The 18,767-nt window shown below is 43.5% G+C and overlaps 2 protein-coding genes across 6 annotated transcripts in view; one reads left to right on the top strand and one right to left on the bottom strand.

Annotated features, from left to right (window-relative positions):
- LGR6 (leucine rich repeat containing G protein-coupled receptor 6) overlaps positions 1-18,767 on the top strand; it is a 168,737-nt gene that overhangs the window by 104,136 nt on the left and 45,834 nt on the right. For all 5 annotated transcript variants that reach the window (XM_029572346.1, XM_029572348.1, XM_029572347.1 and 2 more), the window contains one exon: positions 442-513. In XM_029572346.1, coding sequence (XP_029428206.1) covers positions 442-513 — 72 coding nt within the window. The remainder of the gene's footprint in view (positions 1-441; positions 514-18,767) is intronic.
- Positions 1-18,767, bottom strand: part of UBE2T (ubiquitin conjugating enzyme E2 T) — a 117,587-nt gene that overhangs the window by 24,423 nt on the left and 74,397 nt on the right. The window contains exon 7 of the transcript XR_003852087.1: positions 13,471-13,604. The gene's annotated coding sequence lies outside the window, so the exon portion shown is untranslated. The remainder of the gene's footprint in view (positions 1-13,470; positions 13,605-18,767) is intronic.

Genomic DNA, 18,767 nt, shown 5'->3' on the forward strand with positions numbered 1-18,767 from the left:
GGGGGAGATAACAGGGACAGCTGGTGTATAAAAATTGGAATAGCCTGCCAGCAGAGGCAGTGGAGACAAAGATGATTATGAAATAAAAGAGAGCCTGGGATAAGCAGAAAGGACCCTACTTGTGATGAGGTCTATGGCATTTTAGAGCCAGACTAGATGGGTCCTTATCTGCCTTCATTTTTTCTGTTTCTTTGTTAAAACCAGATTCCTTTTCCTGTGTAACCAGCCTGCCCCTGTATTATGGACAGCAAATAATCCTCTTCTCTCCTTGTTATGACCTTGAAGGCTCTGAGGAAAATTGTTTTCAGACCTCCTAGAATGGCGACGGGAGATAGAGCTGCAGAGCCAACAATAGTGAACCAATGAGATTTTAAGAGAGAAATAAAAAAACAAAACAAAACAATAAACGCGTAATCTTTGTTTCGTATTTTCTAATTCTAGGATGTTACAAAACAACCAGCTGAGAAGAATACCAGCCGAGGCCTTGAGGGACCTTCCAAATCTCCAGTCTCTGTAAGTTGTGATGTAACAAGAGAGAGGGAGAGCACACTTGTACTGCTTGACCTGCATTTCACTGTGGCTGATTAAAGAGTTGCTACCTCTTAACCAGATGTTTCCTGATTTTAGTCCCAGTTCAGACATTTCCTTGCAATGGTAGACCAACCTTTTGAAGCTTTTAGAGTCTCTTCGGAATGATCTCTACCTCTCCTGTTATAGCCTGTTTGGTTCCTTGCTCTGCCTTCAGTTTTTCTGTTGCTGTCTGGAGCAGATATGCGGTATAGGGATGTTTAATCTAGTATTGTCAACATAACGCCATATCATAAAAGTTTGTTCCAGTCCTGGTCGTTTAACTCCCATCCCAATGCACAGGCAAGTGCCCACCCAAAAAATGGCTTATTCCTTTTTTCCCTCTCCTCCTGCTTCTGATGCCTCTTCCTCTTGCATGGTGCATAGATCATAATAACATAACATAAGATTTACCATATTGGATCAGACCAAACGTCCATCAAGCCCAGTATCCAGTTTCCAACAGTGGCTAATCCAGGTCACAAGTACCTGGCAGGATCCCAAAAAGTTGATAGATTCCAAACTGCTTATCCCAGAGATAAGAGGGGATTTCCCTAAGTCCATCTTAATAATGGTTTAAGAACATTATGGACTTCTCTTTCAAGAACTTGTTGAAACATTTTTTTTAAAACTCAGCTCCACTAACCGCTTTTAATACATCCTCCAGCAAAATGAATTCCATACAGTGTTCCACAGATTTATGGCATACTATGTGGTTCAAACTAGTGATCAGAGTCTGCATCATATCGGAGGGAGAGATGCCGGTGTCAGAAGTGAGTTAGAAGTACTAGGCCACTGGCTTTGTTCTCCTACCAGTTGCACTGGAGGGGGGGTGGGATGCAGTGGTGGTGGTGGGGGGTTAGGGAGACTTTTGAAGCAGAAGGAACATGGTTGAAGCTCCTGGGGATGTGGGAAGAGAGGCAATCAGCAACCCTGGAGTGGGTGGGGATGGGGTGGCAGGGAATCATGGGATTGGGTAGGATCTTGGAAAAATGGAGACAGGGATTGGGAGAGAGTAGGGTGGAAACTTGGAACATAACAAATTGCCATGCTGGGTCAGACCAAGGGTCCATCAAGCCCAGCATCCTGTTTCCAACAGAGGCCAAACCAGGCCACAAGAACCTGGCAATTACCCAAACACTAAGAAGATCCCATGCTACTGATGCAATTAATAGCAGTGGCTATTCCCTAAGTAAACTTGATTAATAACAGTTAACAGACTTCTCCTCCAAGAACTTATCCAAACCTTTTTTGAACCCAGCTACACTAACTGCACTAACCACATCATCTGGCAACAAATTTCAGAGCTTTATTGTGCGTTGAGTGAAAAAGAATTTTCTCCGATTAGTCTTAAATGTGCTACTTGCTAACTTCATGGAATGCCCCCTAGTCCTTCTATTATTCGAAAGTGTAAATAACCGATTCGCATCTACCCATTCTAGACCTCTCATGATTTTAAACACCTCTATCATATCCCCCTCAGCCGTCTCTTCTCCAAGCTGAACAGCTCTAACCTCTTCAGCCTTTCCTCATAGGGGACCTGTTCCATCTCCTTTATCATTTTGGTTGCCCTTCTCTGTACCTTCTCCATCGCAACTATATCTTTTTTGAGATGCGGCGACCAGAATTGTATACAGTATTCAAGGTGTGGTCTCACCATGGAGCGATATAGAGGCATTATGACATTTTCCATTTTATTAACCTTTCCCTTCCTAATAATTCCTAACATTCTGTTTGCTTTTTTGACTGCTGCAGTACACTGAGCCGACAATTTTAAAGTATTATCCACTATGATGCCTAGATCTTTTTCCTGGGTAGTGGCTCCTAATATGGAACCTAACATCATGTAACTACAGCAAGGGTTATTTTTCCCTATATGCAACACCTTGCACTTGTCCACATTAAATTTCATCTGCCATTTGGATGCCCAATCTTCCAGTCTTGCAAGGTCCTCCTGTAATGTATCACAATCCGCTTGTGATTTAACTACTCTGAATAATTTTGTATCATCCACAAATTTGATAACCTCACTTGTCGTATTCCTTTCCAGATCATTTATATATATATATATATATATATATATATATATATATATATATATATATATATATATATATATATATATATATATATATATATATATATATTGAAAAGCACCGGTCCAAGTACAGATCCCTGAGGTACTCCACTGTTTATCCTTTTCCACTGAGAAAATTGACCATTTAATCCTACTCTCTGTTTCCTGTCTTTAACCAGTTTGTAATCCACGAAAAGATATCGCCTCCTATCCCATGACTTTTTAGTTTTCTTAGAAGCCTTTCATGAGGGACTTTGTCAAATGCCTTCTGAAAATCCAAATACACTACATCTACCGGTTCACCTTTATCCACATTTTATTAACCCCTTCAAAAAAATGAAGCAGATTTGTTAGGCAAGACTTCCCTTGGGTAAATCCATGTTGTCTGTGTTCCATTAAATCATGCCTTTCTATATGCTCTACGATTTTGATCTTGAGAATAGTTTCCACTATTTTTCCCGGCACTGAAGTCAGGCTCACTGGTCTATAGTTACCTGGATCGCCCCTGGAGCCTTTTTTAAATATTGGGGTTACATTAGCCACCCTCCAGTCTTCAGGTACAATGGATGATTTTAATGATAGGTTACAAATTTTAACTAATAGATCAGGAATTTCATTTTTGAGTTCCTCCAGTACCCTAGGATGCATACCATCCGGTCCAGGTGATTTGCTACTCTTTAGTTTGTCAATCTGGCCTACTACATCTTCCAGGTTCACAGTGATTTTGTTCGGTTCGTCTGACTCATCACCCCTGAAAACCAGCTCCGGAACTGGTATCTCCCCAACATCCTCATTAGTAAACACGGAAGCAAAGAATTAATTTAGTCTGTCTGCAATGGCCTTATCTTCCCTAAGAGCCCCTTTTTAACCCCTCAGTCATCGAAGAGCAAGCATTTAGAGAATGGGTGAGAATGGTGACTTGGGGGATTAAATAAGGACTTAGAGGATTGGATTTGAGAGTGGGGACAGGGATTAGGTAGAATAGTGGGATTTCAGCAACTGGATGAGGATTAGGTAGGCAAGGAGACTGAGGACTTAGGTATTGGGAGGAGAGTGGGGATTCAAGGAATGAGGGAGAATGAGAACAGGTTTGGGCAGGGAGTAAAAGACAAAAGAAAGGGACTGAAGGCAGAGGGGTTGACAGATAGGGAAGGAACTACAGCTAATGAGGGAATGAGATGCAGAGGAAGGTAGATGAAAGTTGGGGAAGGGTGAGTACAAAGGGTAAAAATGTGAGACTAAGGAGTGGGTAAAAGACAGAAGGGAAACATGAGGCTGGAGAAGGAGTGAGAGATAAGAGTAAGGAGAGGACTGTGGAGGGGTAAATGGAAATTCGGTAGGTAGGTGAGCAGTAAAAAGAGGGAGAAAGAGAACTGGATGGTGAGAGGGAGGTTAAGGAGGGGTAAAATCTAACTATGAAAGGATAGACAGAGGAGAGAGAAATGGAGAAAAAAAGATCAATGTCAGAGATAGATGTAGGGGAGGAAATGAAGAACACAGAAAGCAAGAGAAGAAATGGAAAATGGAAAGGAGACCCTTGAAAAGGAACAAGAGGAAAGTGGAAAAGAGAGACTGGGATCAATGCAATTAGAAAAATAAAATGCCCAGACAACAATGGTAAAAAAAAAAAAAAAAAGTTGTATTACTATTTTAGTGACTGGAATATTTATATTGTCAACTCTGGGAATGCACATGTCTTATATCTTTGTATTTTGCTAGGTATAGGAGGAAATGTATTTCTTTCTCCAATATTGTACTGCAATCAGTCTGGTTTCTTGGAGTTTCCATTTAGGTTTTAGTCTTACATTTCTAATTTGTGGTTACTTATTTTGTTTTTGGTGAGCGTCTGTCTCTTTTTGCATGTGTGATGGAGGTATTTTGCTAGTGTGTGCTATAGTTTCTGTGTAGGGATCTATATCAGTTTAGCTTGCTTTGTTTTTCTAGTGTACTGATGTAGCACCTGCTATATTTGCAAGGTGGCCTTTTCATTGGTAGGTTGTTGCTGTTTGAGTTCTGGCAGTTAGTTCTGTTACGGTAGGACAGGTTTGCTATTTAGATTCTGAGTGTCCTTTTAAACAGGGTTTTGTATTATTTCTCACTGTCTAATAGTAGAGGGCATCTGTGTAGCTATTACTGAGGTGACCCTGGATTTGACTATTATTTGTGTATGATGCTGCATGCAGGAAAGGCAGGAGGTTTCCCCCTCTGCCATTTTTCCCTACCACCGAAAAAAAAGCTTCCGCTTACAGATGCTGCTGTCCCCATGCACTTTGGCTTGTGTTACCTCTTGTTAATGGGTCATTTTTCAGTGGCACAGAATTGAAGTCAAAATGAACAGGAGCAAAATAGGGAAGACCAGTGGTTTTCTGGTAAATTTGTATGTGAACTGTGGTTTATTTAGAAAAAGAACTGCTTTAGCAAATGTGGTCCCAAAGTTCCTCTTCTCGTTCTCTAGTAAGAAATGGTTCCTGGGATTCCCAGATCAGCAGGGATAGGCTGGACCAATTCTGGTTTTGTCCCATTGTATCTATGGATCAGTGGTTTCACTTTCTATGAAAAGTTCTCAGACGCAGCGGAGTATCACCAAGAGTGGCCCACCGTGTTGTTAATAGCCTGGAGCCATCTGGTAGTGGTAACCCTAGTTGGTGCTCTACTTATGTCACTTGCCCAGCAGCATAAGTAACTAGCACTGGGATTTAGGACATGGGACTTTGATGGAGTTCCAAGATCGAGATCCGTCTTTCATAATTTAAATTGCATTCTCACTTTCGCTTTTTAAATTCTCTGCAAAAGGGAATCATTTGACAAAACCACACCCAAGCCCTCTTTGATATCCTTGCGGGTTTGGCTGATGCCCGAGGTTGAGGAATATTGTGCTGTTTCTTGCCAGCAATCAGCCGTAACTAGTTTGTGTGAAAAACAGATAATTAGATTCTCGGAAAAACTCCCCCCCACTTTTTGTTAACACAAGAACTAGGGGCTCTGCATTCTGAGGCGGTCCCCTCCGCTCCAAAGTAATACGTCATCTTGATACTGGCGGATCATTTGGTAATGAATGGATTGAGTTACCATTTTTTTAATATGATGATGAGGTAAAGGTTTTGGCAGCACACCTTGACAAAACAACCCTTAGGAAACCAAAGTAATAAAAAAAAAAGGAGAAATAACAGAGCACGGATGCTTACACTTCCAGCTAGGAGGTCCAGGCCTTTGGTGGCCTTGTTGCAATCTGTGCTCCAAGGATTACACCAACCATAGGTGCGACCTCGTAAACCTAGAATATGATGGTAAACTGGGCAGATTAGATGAGCCCTTATTTCCTGATGCAGTGCTGTAGGCACCAGTTGATTTCTGTGCTTCTAGTCACTCCTTGGTAACTTGGGATCCTCTGTACTTATCTTCTTACATTCTGGTATTGATCCTTGCATCCGCCACCCTTTCCATGAGGAAATTTCTTCTAATGTTATCCCTCAGTCCATCCTCTTTGAAGCTTCATGGCTCTGTTTTTATTTTCCATTGAGAAAGGTCTACTCCTTGTGCATTCTTTATACCTTTGAGGTATTTGAATGTCTTTCTTATGTCTCACATTTCTCGACTAGCTTTTGGGAACTAAACCTGTCTCCCCCAAATCAAACCAGAATGCGAAGCTTTGCAGCAGTTCAGATACACTATCTAGCTCACCCAATCAAAGAATTGTCTGACACACATAGTCCTGTCTCCAAAGGCTGGGTTAAAAGCTTACAGGGGTATATACATTTTACTTAATACTTACATTTTACTCTATGGATCCTCCAGTCAAAGAAGCAGGGAAAATTTAACTATTAAGATTAACTGAATGTCTATACAATAGCTGGCTGACCCCTAGATTGTTTTATTTTTGAAGTAGTCAAGGTAGAAACAAAGGAACGAAACACATACCAGTCTCTGGGGAGTAGTGTCTCCAAATGGGTTAGTTTTGCACATACCATGACAGGAATGAACCTCACTCATAAGCCAGGTGGTTTCTCATGGGGCTTTTTTTTTTTTCTCTGCATTAAGAAGAATTCCATAATAAAGCTTGCAATATCAGATTCCAGAGAGTACTAACAACAGTGCAAATAGCTGAGTCCAATCCCATTCAAGTGCAAGAAAAAAATGACATTGGTGCCTGTCTCCACGGCATAGGGATATCTGATGCAAGGTTATATTAATAGTCTACAGCGGTCTCTAATCCACTCAGTTAACTCTTAATAATTGTTGATAGCCGTGCCAACCCCATAGGATACTAGGGGGTCTGACCTTCATCCCAGATAAACCTGGTTATGTTGGGTTCAGTCCCATCCCATAACTGGAATTAACTTATTGATCCCAACAGGTGGTTCTGCATCAGCTGGTAGCAATGAGGAAGAACAGCTTCTAGAGTCCTCAGGCTAGCAAAGGTTAATCCTCAGCAAGAGCACAGAGAGTGTCTCTCTTGGGCAGCTAACTGGTTACAGCAATTGCAATTGTTGTCCATTGCTTTGTATTTTATGGCAAGTGATTTATAAATGAAAATGAAATATCCTCAATGAATATGCATGATATAGATTTGCATATGCTTCTCCCATCGTATCCAGATCTGTCTCATGCATGTTCACTGTAGATATGGATACCTTGAAAGCCCAGCTGGCCAGGACCAGGTTGAGAACCACTGAGGCAGACAATCCTGTGGGCTCTGAGGTTAGTTCCCAGGCTGCCTCTGGGACTTGGATTTAGACTTCTATTAATCTTTTTCATTTTGATAAGACGATCTGTACTCACTTTGCAGGGTACCGTATGTTTTTCTTACTCATTAAAATCTCTATAAAGATAATAATGATGGGGGGAGAGGAAGAATAGAGATGTTTTCCATTACATAAAAGCTTTCTGGTTTTATGCTTGCTTGGGATGAGAGAGGGAAGGTCTTTCCACAAGTCACGATTTGATTATGGAGAACATTTTCTCATGCACGAACTCTAAGTAGACCTCCATTAACCTGGGCAGCTTGTTCAGTCCTGTTATGGGGTGACTGCAGGGCCACTGTAGCATCAGGGAGAGGGGAGAACGTGACAACATTTGCATCAGATTGGCAAGGGAAGTTCTATCTCATCACTACATTCCGGCTCTACATCACAGCTTAGTATTATAAAACAATAAAAATGAATTATGGAATGCTTCTTGTAAATGTATTTAATGTCTCTTAAAAGTGCACTTAGTACTGGCTTGCTTCATTAAATGCTATTATATAATGGTAATTGAGGCCACGTTTAGGCTGGAAATGCAATATTAAATCTCTCTGTCTATTCAGGTAGACCTGGATTGCAAGCTGCAAGTTCAGGATATCATATCTATCTTCTTTCATGATAGGTCCACCAATGATCTATCTATCTACAGGTTCATATTTTCTTCACCCGCAGTCTGTTGACTGTCTCTCTTTTTTTCAATGTATAATCTAAAATGTATGAATTTTTTTAACTTTTTCATCACAACAATTTTTTTTCAATGTTTTTTGGAAGTGATTTTTTTTTGGGGAGAGGGACCCAGCAGGTTCCTTCATTTCTGTTGGGCTTCCAGCTCAATTAGAGCTGGGCTCTGTTGGGCCACAGTGCCTTAAGCCTTCAATCACAACTAATTGGGGGATTTTGCCCTATTGATATCCCCTTCCCTGCTCACTTTGCCTGGCCATTGAAATGATAGTCCATGGCCATGGCATCACAAACCGTAGTTTACACAAGAAACCTGCAATTGTAGATGCTAAATCCAATCACTAGGTAGTGCTGTTCTGCAATTATTGGAACTCATTCCCCTGGAAAAGGGGGGCTGGGGGTGTGAGAGTGGGCAATAAGGACTAGAAAGGGGGATGGGGTGTATAAGATTGAGCAAGGGGGACTGGGGATGGGAGAGTGTGAAACTGGGTAATGAGGAAGAAGGGCTAGGGTGTGGTAGTGGGCACTGGGGACTGCGGAAGGGGTTGGGAATGTGCAGTGGGGTTTTGGAAGGGGAGGTTGCAAATGTAGCAACCATGTTACATGCTATGTCCCAGAATATGGCAATAAAGATTGCTTCTTTAAACTTCAATTATTAAAGAGACTAAGACCCCTATTATATTTCCATGACTTCAGATATGTTCTACAAACAATAATATTCTCGAAAATAGATTATTGTAACTCTTTACTGCTTGGTCTACCCGCTAACACTTGAAACCTCTACAATTATTACAAAATGCCACTGCGAGGATTCTAACCAAATCCAACAAAAGGGAACATATTACACCCATCTTAAAGAACCTTCACTGGCTCCCCATCAATCAGAGAATCTTCTATAAAACCATAACAATAATCCACAAAGTCATCAAAAACTCTTCTCCAATTGAACTCACCATCCCTTTACAACTTCACACCTCTTCCCGTCCAACGAGGCTAGCCCAGAGAGGCACGCTTAAGGCCCATCCGCTCAAAACTTCTCTTAGTAAAAGAGCTCTTTCCACCGCTGGACCTAAACTCTGGAACTCTCTCCCTCCTGACCTGAGATTGGAACAATCGACTCCCACCTTTAAAAAGAGACTCAAGACTTGGTTGTTTAATCAAGCATTCTCCTAATCCCAATAACTATTCTGAACTTTTCAATATTCGACCTCAGGCCCGACTCATTCAATTCCGAACATATATTCTCCTAAATTATTTTGTTATTTAAATTGTACTCTCCTTGCTCCGTTGAAGTTATTTATTGTTCTCATTAAGTTATTTTATTTTATTTTTCCAAGTTAAATTTTCCCTGTTCTCTGTAAGACATTATTCTACATTCTGTCAATTTTATTGTTACAATGTAAACCGAATTGATTAGTAACTTTGTTGCTAGAACTTCGGTATATAAAACTGTTAAATAAATAAATAAATAAATATGGTGCTCCTGTGTCCCACAGAGATTGTGAACATGCTCAGAGAGATTGATTTTATTTATTTATTTATTTATTTACTTATACACAACGGTTTACAGAACCAACATTCATAATTATTAATCAACAAATCTTGACGGTTTGCATAGGTAGTATTCATAAACAGGGATTAACATATCTCAAATGAAATGAAATGTTCCAATACATATTCAGTTGCTTACTAAAGATCTAATACTTAAGGCAAGTAATGCAGGAAAATATAACAAATGGGTAATGATTCAGATGAACTGCACCAAATCACGGTGAACCTGGAAGATGTGGTAGGCCTGATTGAGAAACTGAAGAATAGTAAATCACCTGGACTGGATGGTATACACCCTAAGGTTCTAAAAGAATTAAAAAATGAAATTTAAGACCTATTTCAATTAATTTGTAACCTATCATTAAAATTATCCAATGTACCTGAAGATTGGAAGATGGCCAATATAACCCTGATATTTAAAATGGGATCCAGGGGTGATCCGGGAAACTATAGGCTGATGAACCTGACTTCTTTGGAAAAAATCGTGGAATCTGTTATAAAGAATATAATCACAAAACAATTATATAGACAAGGTTTGATGGGACACAACCAACATGGATTTACCCAAGGGAAGTCTTGCCTCACAAATCTGCTTCATTCTTTTGAAGGGGTTAATAAACATATGGATAAAGGTGAACCGGTAGGTGTGGTGTATTTGGATTTTCAGAAGGTGTTCGACAAAGTTCTGCATGAGAGGCTTCTAAAAAAAACTAAAAAGTTATGGGATAGGAGGCGATGTCCTTTCATAGACTGCAAGCTGGTTAAAAGACAGGAAACAGAGAGTAGGATTAAATGGTCACGTTTTCACAGTGGAAAAAGGTAAACAGTGGAGTGCCTCAGGGATCTGTACTTGGACCGGTGCTTTTCAAAATATTTATAAATGATCTAGAACGGGATAAGTCAAGTGAGATGATCAAATTTGCGGATGACACAAAATTATGCAAAGTAGTTAAATCTCAAGTGGATTGTGATGAATTGTAAGAGGACCTTGCGAGACTGGAAGATTGGGCATCCAAATGGCAGATGAAATTTAATGTCGACAAGTGCAAAGTGATGCATATAGGGGAAAAACCCCTTTCTGTAGTTACTCAATGTTAGGTTCTATCTTAGGGCGTTCCCATCCAGGAAAGAGATCTAGGCGTCATAGAGCATTGAAATTGTTAGCTTAGTGTGCTGTGTCGATCACAAAAGCCAATAGAATGTTAGGAATTATTAGGAAGGGAATGGCAAATAAAATGGAGGATGTCATATTGCCTCTCTATCGCTTCATGGTGAGGCTGCATCTTGAATTCTGTGTGCAGTTCTGGGATATAGTTGCACTGGAGAAAGTGCAAAGAAGGGCAAACAAAATGATAAGGGGCATGGAATAGCTGCTCTATGAGGAAAGGCTGAAGAAGTTAGGGCTGTTCAGTTTGGAGAAGAGACGACTGAGGCAGGATATGATAGAGGTCTACAAAATCATGAAAGAACTTGAATAAGTTAATGTAAATCAGTTATTTACGTTCTCAGATAATAGAAGGACCAGGCACTCCATGAAGCTAGCTAGTAGCTCATTTAAAACAAATTGAAGAAAATTATTTTTCACTCAATGCATAGTTAAACTCTGGAATTCATTGCCAGAGGATGTGGTTACAGCAGTTAGTGTAACTGGGTTTAAAAAAGGTTTGGATAAGTTCCTAGAGGAAAAATCCATAAACTGCTATTAATTAATAAGCAATAGTAGCTTGTGATTTTTTTGTTTGGATACTTGCTAGGTACTTGTGACTTGGAAACAGGATACTGGGCTTGATGGACCCTTGATCTGACCCAGTATGGCATATCTTATGTTCTTATCACATAATGATATGTACATTGTTTTAAGATTCTTATGTTCTCTCATGCTTCAATTAATATCTCTTGTCTGTCTTGTTATTGTAGCTCTTTAAATTCTGATGTTTTTAAGTTAGGTTATATGCATTTTTGAATAGCCATGTTTTTAGCTCACATTTAAATCTCTTTTGATCTGGCATCACACGTAATATCTAGTGTAGAGAGTTCCAAAGCTTTGGACCTGTTATGGATGTCTTACTTGAGTCAGATGTGTACTCCGCAGAGTGGGAACAGTCAATAGTCCTTTATTTTGAGATCTTAGTGTTCGCTGAGGTATGTATAGCTGTAATGTCACGCTGATCATACCAGTATTACTAGAGTGAATGACTGATGATAAATTTTGGTGTGTGAAGGGACCTGAGAGACAGGAGGTCTTCAGGAAGCATGGCCAAACTCCAGATGAAGCTCTGAGCTGCTGGGAGCAGCATACAACCCAACTTATGAGAGTTTCCAGGCCGTGAAGGCATTGGGAGACAGGATTCATTGGGTAATACCTTCTAAGAAAGTGAATTATTGAGTAGAGAATGAGTAAGAAGACTCTTTCTTTGGGAAAACTGGGGAGAAGCCGCACACTTTAAAATCTTGGAGCTGAGTAGCGTATCTGAGGTCTGAGTAAGACGTAGCAGTGATCTGTGATTCCAAAGCTATCAGGCTAATATTAGGAGACAGGTTGTAAGGAGGAAGGCTTTGAGAACTTGGTGAACTCTGAAATGGAAGGATGAAGTGGAAACCACTATGCTCAGCACAGATAATGAAAACCTGTATACACTCAAATTATGCCTTCCGTAACTAAACCTCAGACTAGTTGGAACCAGAGCTTGCGGTGGTGTCTTCAGTCATTTCAGGTCCTGACTAACAGACAATCGTGCTTTCACAGGCAGGACCTGGCCATCCTTGCTTCTGAATGCTTTCACCAGCTGATCGACCATCCTAGGCCTATGTTTCTATCCTTTATGAAACCCTAAGAATGGCAATGTCTTTCCCCCGGATCCTTTAGATTGGCTGAGCAACATTACCTGCCCTCTAATGGTGTGGGGGACAGAGGGAGGGAAGCAGGGCCAGCACTTACTGGTGTGTGGCTGCAGCCATCCTGTGCCAACTCTGCTGCGAGAGTCGTGTGTCAGATTAATTAATGGCTTTGCGGTTACAGCTCTTACCTGGAGCAGATTGGAGCTGGGGGGGAGGGGGGGAGGAGGCTGTTCTTCTGTTCTCTTGCCAGCAGATGATGAGGGGGAGGGGTAAGGGTGAATAAAAAGCCTTAGGTATTTCAAAGCAACAGGTGCTGGAAACGATAGTTATGGCGTTTCCAAGGAAAAGAGAGTGAAAAAAAAAATGTATGTGTTTCTGAATTAAAAGATCAAGGAAAAAAACAGCCTTGGATTTCTCTTTCATACAAGAATAATAATATTGAAAAAAAAGAAAGTCATGTTTAGGCTTTTTTTGGGCTTCCATGGGCTTAAACTGTGCCTTGAGTGCAGCTGCCTTTTTTCTGCAGATGGAATAATCCTTGTTTATTCTGCTGTAATTTGGGTTGGCAGCTTGCCACCGGCTCCCCACCTCTCTCTGCCCTCCGTTAAAGGTGCGTTCTTTCTTCTCCTGCTTCCTGCTTGCCGAGCTGCGATTTCTGGATGAAGGTGCAGGACAATCTGAACCAGTTCGCATTATTTGGCAACACGGGGGGGGGGGGGGGCGTATTAGGGTGCCTGGCAGTTGAAAGACTGGTGACCTATTGGGTAGCTTTTGCCAACCAAAGCCTCCGCTCTGCCCGGCACCTCCCCCTGCCGGGGCACTTCAGTCCTGCCCTGCAACGCCCCCTGCTGTTTCAGCCCTGAGAACCCCCTGTCCCCCCCTCCCCCTCCACGGTTCTGTCAATCCAGAACCGCAGCTCGCGGAAAGGCTTTTGTTCTCTATGGAGAGGTCTTACTTTATATAATTCACATTGCCACGCAGACACACACACGCCCCATGGTCAAAATTACTCACCTTCCAGAAATCATCCCTGTTGGCGACGTTCTCCCAGGTCTGTTTATGTTCCCTCGGTGTAGAAGGAAGGAATTTCACAAGGACCCATGCTGGAATGCATTCTGCGGCTCGTTTCACCACGCCAACAAAACTACCTGTAGGGGGAAGGAAAAACATTATGAAAAGATGTGGGGGGAGGGGGAGAATGAGGGGAGCAGATGCAAGTGGGGTGGGGGGAGACGAACCAAGGGGGCCGATAGAAAGAGCCCTGCGCTGAGACTGAACGGTGAAAGTCGGAGCACGGTTTCTGTACCCAGAATTGAAGTCCTGATGCAGTAAGCAATTGGTCTGCAAATGTACGCAGAGCGCAAAAAAAAAAGTGCGCAGAAACCCGACTTAGTGTGCACTCAGCTCATGCTGATCACGCATTTTGACTCAGGCAGTGGAGGGGAGGGTCTTGGATAGGGTTCATGCCTATAAAAATCATGTTTTCTGCACATAAAATACTTTTTTTTTGCTTACAAAACATGATTTATGCTTGTTTTGTGCTCATAAAATAGGATTTATGCACACAAAAATGCTTTCAGCATAGAAGACACGTTTTCTGCACATAAATCCGAATACAGGGCCAGGCACCAGAACTTCTGCAATCCTCCTAGCCTGACACTAGCACTGGAAACTTTACGCCATCTCTGACCAGGAGTTACATTTCCAGACTAGGAAAACCCGAGTTAAGCCAGCGCAGCTCTCTCTATTGGGGGGGGAATAGCTAATGCCTTCATTAGCATGGGTTTGCCAATGGAGGGCGCTAAGCAGCTTTCCCATTTTTTAGGCACAAAACTCTGGCTGCATCAGGAGTCTGTGCACAAAACATATGCGCACAACTGAGGCTAAATCTTTGCCCTCCTGCTGAGCACAGCTTATTACATTGGCCCCCAAAAAGAGTCCCCTGAATGGCGAAGCCGGAGCCGATGGCTATGCATTCAACCGATGCGCTGCACAGGCTCCTGTGCCTTGCAGCATACCTAGTCCCCTGCTTTTTATTTTGCATTTCACTGGAGGCATCCGATATTTCCAGCCCTTGTATTCTTCGTTTCGCTAGAACCTCCCCTGCCGCACCTTGACCCTCCTCTTGTCGTTTCTCATGTTTTCTGCAGTCTCTGGCATGTTCGGCACCTGAGAGCCGTAGCCCATCTCCGGCACAATTCTGAAAGCCCGTGGGCTGCCACATTTACAACGCACTTCTTAGAAAGCCCTGCAGAGTAAGCTGGATAATAAGGGACCCTGGGGAGTATATAATTATTGTTGGATATGGCTGTTGATTTGAGGAATGTGTAGGTAGCCCTCCTTTGATGTGCAGACACACATGCAACTCTTACCACCTGGTTGGATTCCTACGCGCATATAAATTGTCATGACAGCAGGTGAATTAGCATGGGAATTGTGGAACGATCCGGTAGGCCTTTTCTTTTCGCCTTTACTATCCTTCGTTTAATTTTTACAGATACCTCCTTAAATAGGACCGTGCACAGACAAAGCTTTTGACTCTCTGTAAACTGGGCTTGGTACCGAGGTTAAAGCAATAGCTGCAGACCCTGGTTCCATTCTTCCGTCCACCCACTCACTGCCTAGCCTTAAGCAAGTCTGATGACCTCCCCATGCTCAAGGATGGGGCATCATAATGATGTGAATTATCATGTGCTGCGCTGGTCTGGGAGCTAACTGGAATCTCTATAGGTTTTTGCACGAAAGATTTTAGTCTTGTGGTAGCCCTGGCAGTTCCCTCTTGCCCCTTTGAGTTTGCAGCGTAGTTGGAACTGGCTCCTGCTGGCCTACGGTGCTGTGAACAACCTCCCCCAAATACCTGGGGATTCCTCTCATGTCATTCCCCCATCCCGCCTGGTCCTGCCATCACAAGGACTGCGCTCAGCCAGGGGCCGCAGATCACAGCCCCCTTCGGAAACCCGGCGGCTGTGGTTCCTGAGTCTGGCCACTAAATGCCACCACGGCATGCTAACTGGGACTCTCCCCCGTCTACTTCCCCAGGACTGCGAACGCTACCTCTGCAGCATTCCCAGCACCAGCCAACCCAAAGAACAGAAGCCAGGTCTTCCAAAATAGCAGTGCCCAATGGTGCCCCAGAGGGCTTTTAAAAATTATTTGCAACTATATAGTTTTTGGATGTCTGGATGGTGGTAGTGTAAAGACATATGAAATGTGCTGTGGAACGATTCCAGTTTTTTTTTCCTGAACAACGGAACTACTGTCTCAGCACAGCTCAACTCAGCTCTAGATGAGACTGAATTGGGCTCGGTTCACCAACCACTGAGGCACCAACAGCTCCAAGTCTCACAGCCCACTGAATCTGCAGGGTCAACGGGTGATTTGTGAATCAGAAGTGCTACGAAAAGTTGTGCTAAGTTAGGAGAAGTGCTTCAGTCATGGAAAACTATTCCTGTCCGCCCGCTCCTCTCACCTTTGTTATTATGGAAGGTGCTAGGAATTTGCTGGGGCTCTCGTTAGGGTTCCCAACTCTGAAATTTAGATAAAACTGCTAAATAGTCCTTAGATCCCTCCTGGGTACATCAGTTGCAACTTAAACCTTTTCTACATTTAAAGGAATAAAGGCTGACAAACAAACAAAAAAAATAATAATATAAGGTGATCCCTTTGTATTGGACTAACAATACATTTCTTGACCAGCTTTCAGGGTTTGGCTCTCCCTTCCTCGGGTCCAGAAATGTGCATTCAGGTGGACTAGCATGGCAAACACAAGTCTTTATCCATTTTCTACTTTAGATGGGCTCCCGGCTGCTGCCTCTGCAGCGACCCCTGTGACAGCCTGGCGCTGGCTCTTCCACAATTCACAAGAAACACCTGAGGAAAGAGAGGCAGCCATGCTGGGGGAAGAAAGAGAGGGCATCATGATTTTTAGAGGGGGCACGCCCCCCCTTCCAGCAAATCTTGCCTTCTCTCCCAGAGACCCAGAGTCGGGGGTCTGTAAACTGGAAGATGCTTGTTCAAATTCAGAGAACTCCCAAGTATGGGCAAGGCACAAGCACAGAAAATCCTTAGTTGCCCGTGTTTAAATGTTTCAAGTACAGAAACTCAAAGAATTCAGCAACTAAAACATAAAGGAAAATATGAAACCAGAAGTTCTAGCACAAACATAGGCAACCAGGTCTGTCTGGCATTGCGTGATGACAGAATGCAGCAGCAGCCGGGTCTGTCTGGCATTGCGTGATGATAGAATTAACCAGTAGCCGGGTCTGTCTGGCATTGTGTGATGATAGAATTAACCAGCAGCCGGGTCTGTCTGGCATTGTGTGATGATAGAATTAACCAGCAGCCGGGTCTGTCTGGCATTGTGTGATGATAGAATTAACCAGCAGCCGGGTCTGTCTGGCATTGTGTGATGATAGAATTAACCAGCAGCCGGGTCTGTCTGGCATTGTGTGATGATAGAATTAACCAGCAGCCGGGTCTGTCTGGCATTGTGTGATGATAGAATTAACCAGCAGCCGGGTCTGTCTGGCATTGTGTGATGATAGAATTAACCAGCAGCCGGGTCTGTCTGGCATGCCGTGATGATAGAATTAACCAGCAGCCGGGTCTGTCTGGCATGCCGTGATGATAGAATTAACCAGCAGCCGGGTCTGTCTGGCATGCCGTGATGATAGAATTAACCAGCAGCCGGGTCTGTCTGGCATTGTGTGATGATAGAATTAACCAGCAGCCGGGTCTGTCTGGCATTGTGTGATGATAGAATTAACCAGCAGCAGGGTCTGTCTGGCATTGCGTGATGATAGAATTAACCAGCAGCCGGGTCTGTCTGGCATTGCGTGATGATAGAATTAACCAGCAGCCGGGTCTGTCTGGCATTGCGTGATGATAGAATTAACCAGCAGCCGGGTCTGTCTGGCATGCCGTGATGATAGAATTAACCAGCAGCCGGGTCTGTCTGGCATGCCGTGATGATAGAATTAACCAGCAGCCGGGTCTGTCTGGCATGCCGTGATGATAGAATTAACCAGCAGCCGGGTCTGTCTGGCATTACGTGATGATAGAATTAACCAGCAGCCGGGTCTGTCTGGCATTGCGTGATGATAGAATTAACCAGCAGCCGGGTCTGTCTGGCATGCCGTGATGATAGAATTAACCAGCAGCCGGGTCTGTCTGGCATGCCGTGATGATAGAATTAACCAGCAGCCGGGTCTGTCTGGCATTACGTGATGATAGAATTAACCAGCAGCCGGGTCTGTCTGGCATTGCGTGATGATAGAATTAACCAGCAGCCGGGTCTGTCTGGCATTGCGTGATGATAGAATTAACCAGCAGCCGGGTCTGTCTGGCATTGCGTGATGATAGAATTAACCAGCAGCCGGGTCTGTCTGGCATTGCGTGATGATAGAATTAACCAGCAGCCGGGTCTGTCTGGCATTGCGTGATGATAGAATTAACCAGCAGCCGGGTCTGTCTGGCATTGCGTGATGATAGAATTAACCAGCAGCCGGGTCTGTCTGGCATTGCGTGATGATAGAATTCACCAGCAGCCGGGTCTGTCTGGCATTGCGTGATGATAGAATTCACCAGCAGCCGGGTCTGTCTGGCATTGCGTGATGATAGAATGCAGCAGCAGCCGGGTCTGTCTGGCATTGCGTGATGATAGAATTCACCAGCAGCCGGGTCTGTCTGGCATTGCGTGATGATAGAATGCAGCAGCAGCCGGGTCTGTCTGGCATTGCGTGATGATAGAATTAACCAGCAGCCGGGTCTGTCTGGCATTGCGTGATGATAGAATGCAGCAGCAGCCGGGTCTGTCTGGCATTGCGTGATGATAGAATTAACCAGCAGCCGGGTCTGTCTGGCATTGCGTGATGATAGAATTAACCAGCAGTCGGGTCTGTCTGGCATTGCGTGATGATAGAATTAACCAGCAGCCGGGTCTGTCTGGCATTGCGTGATGATAGAATTAACCAGCAGCTGGGTCTGTCTGGCATACCGTGATAGAATGCAGCAGCAGCCGGGTCTGTCTGGCATTGCCTGATGATAGAATTAACCAGCAGCCGGGTCTGTCTGGCATTGCGTGATGATAGAATTAACCAGCAGCCGGGTCTGTCTGGCATGCCGTGATGATAGAATTAACCAGCAGCCGGGTCTGTCTGGCATTGTGTGATGATAGAATTAACCAGCTGCCGGGTCTGTCTGGCATGCCGTGATGATAGAATTAACCAGCTGCCGGGTCTGTCTGGCATGCCGTGATGATAGAATTAACCAGCAGCCGGGTCTGTCTGGCATGCCGTGATGATAGAATTAAC

Source organism: Rhinatrema bivittatum, chromosome 12 (assembly GCF_901001135.1).
Source record: "Rhinatrema bivittatum chromosome 12, aRhiBiv1.1, whole genome shotgun sequence".
Lineage (NCBI taxonomy): Eukaryota > Metazoa > Chordata > Amphibia > Gymnophiona > Rhinatrematidae > Rhinatrema > Rhinatrema bivittatum.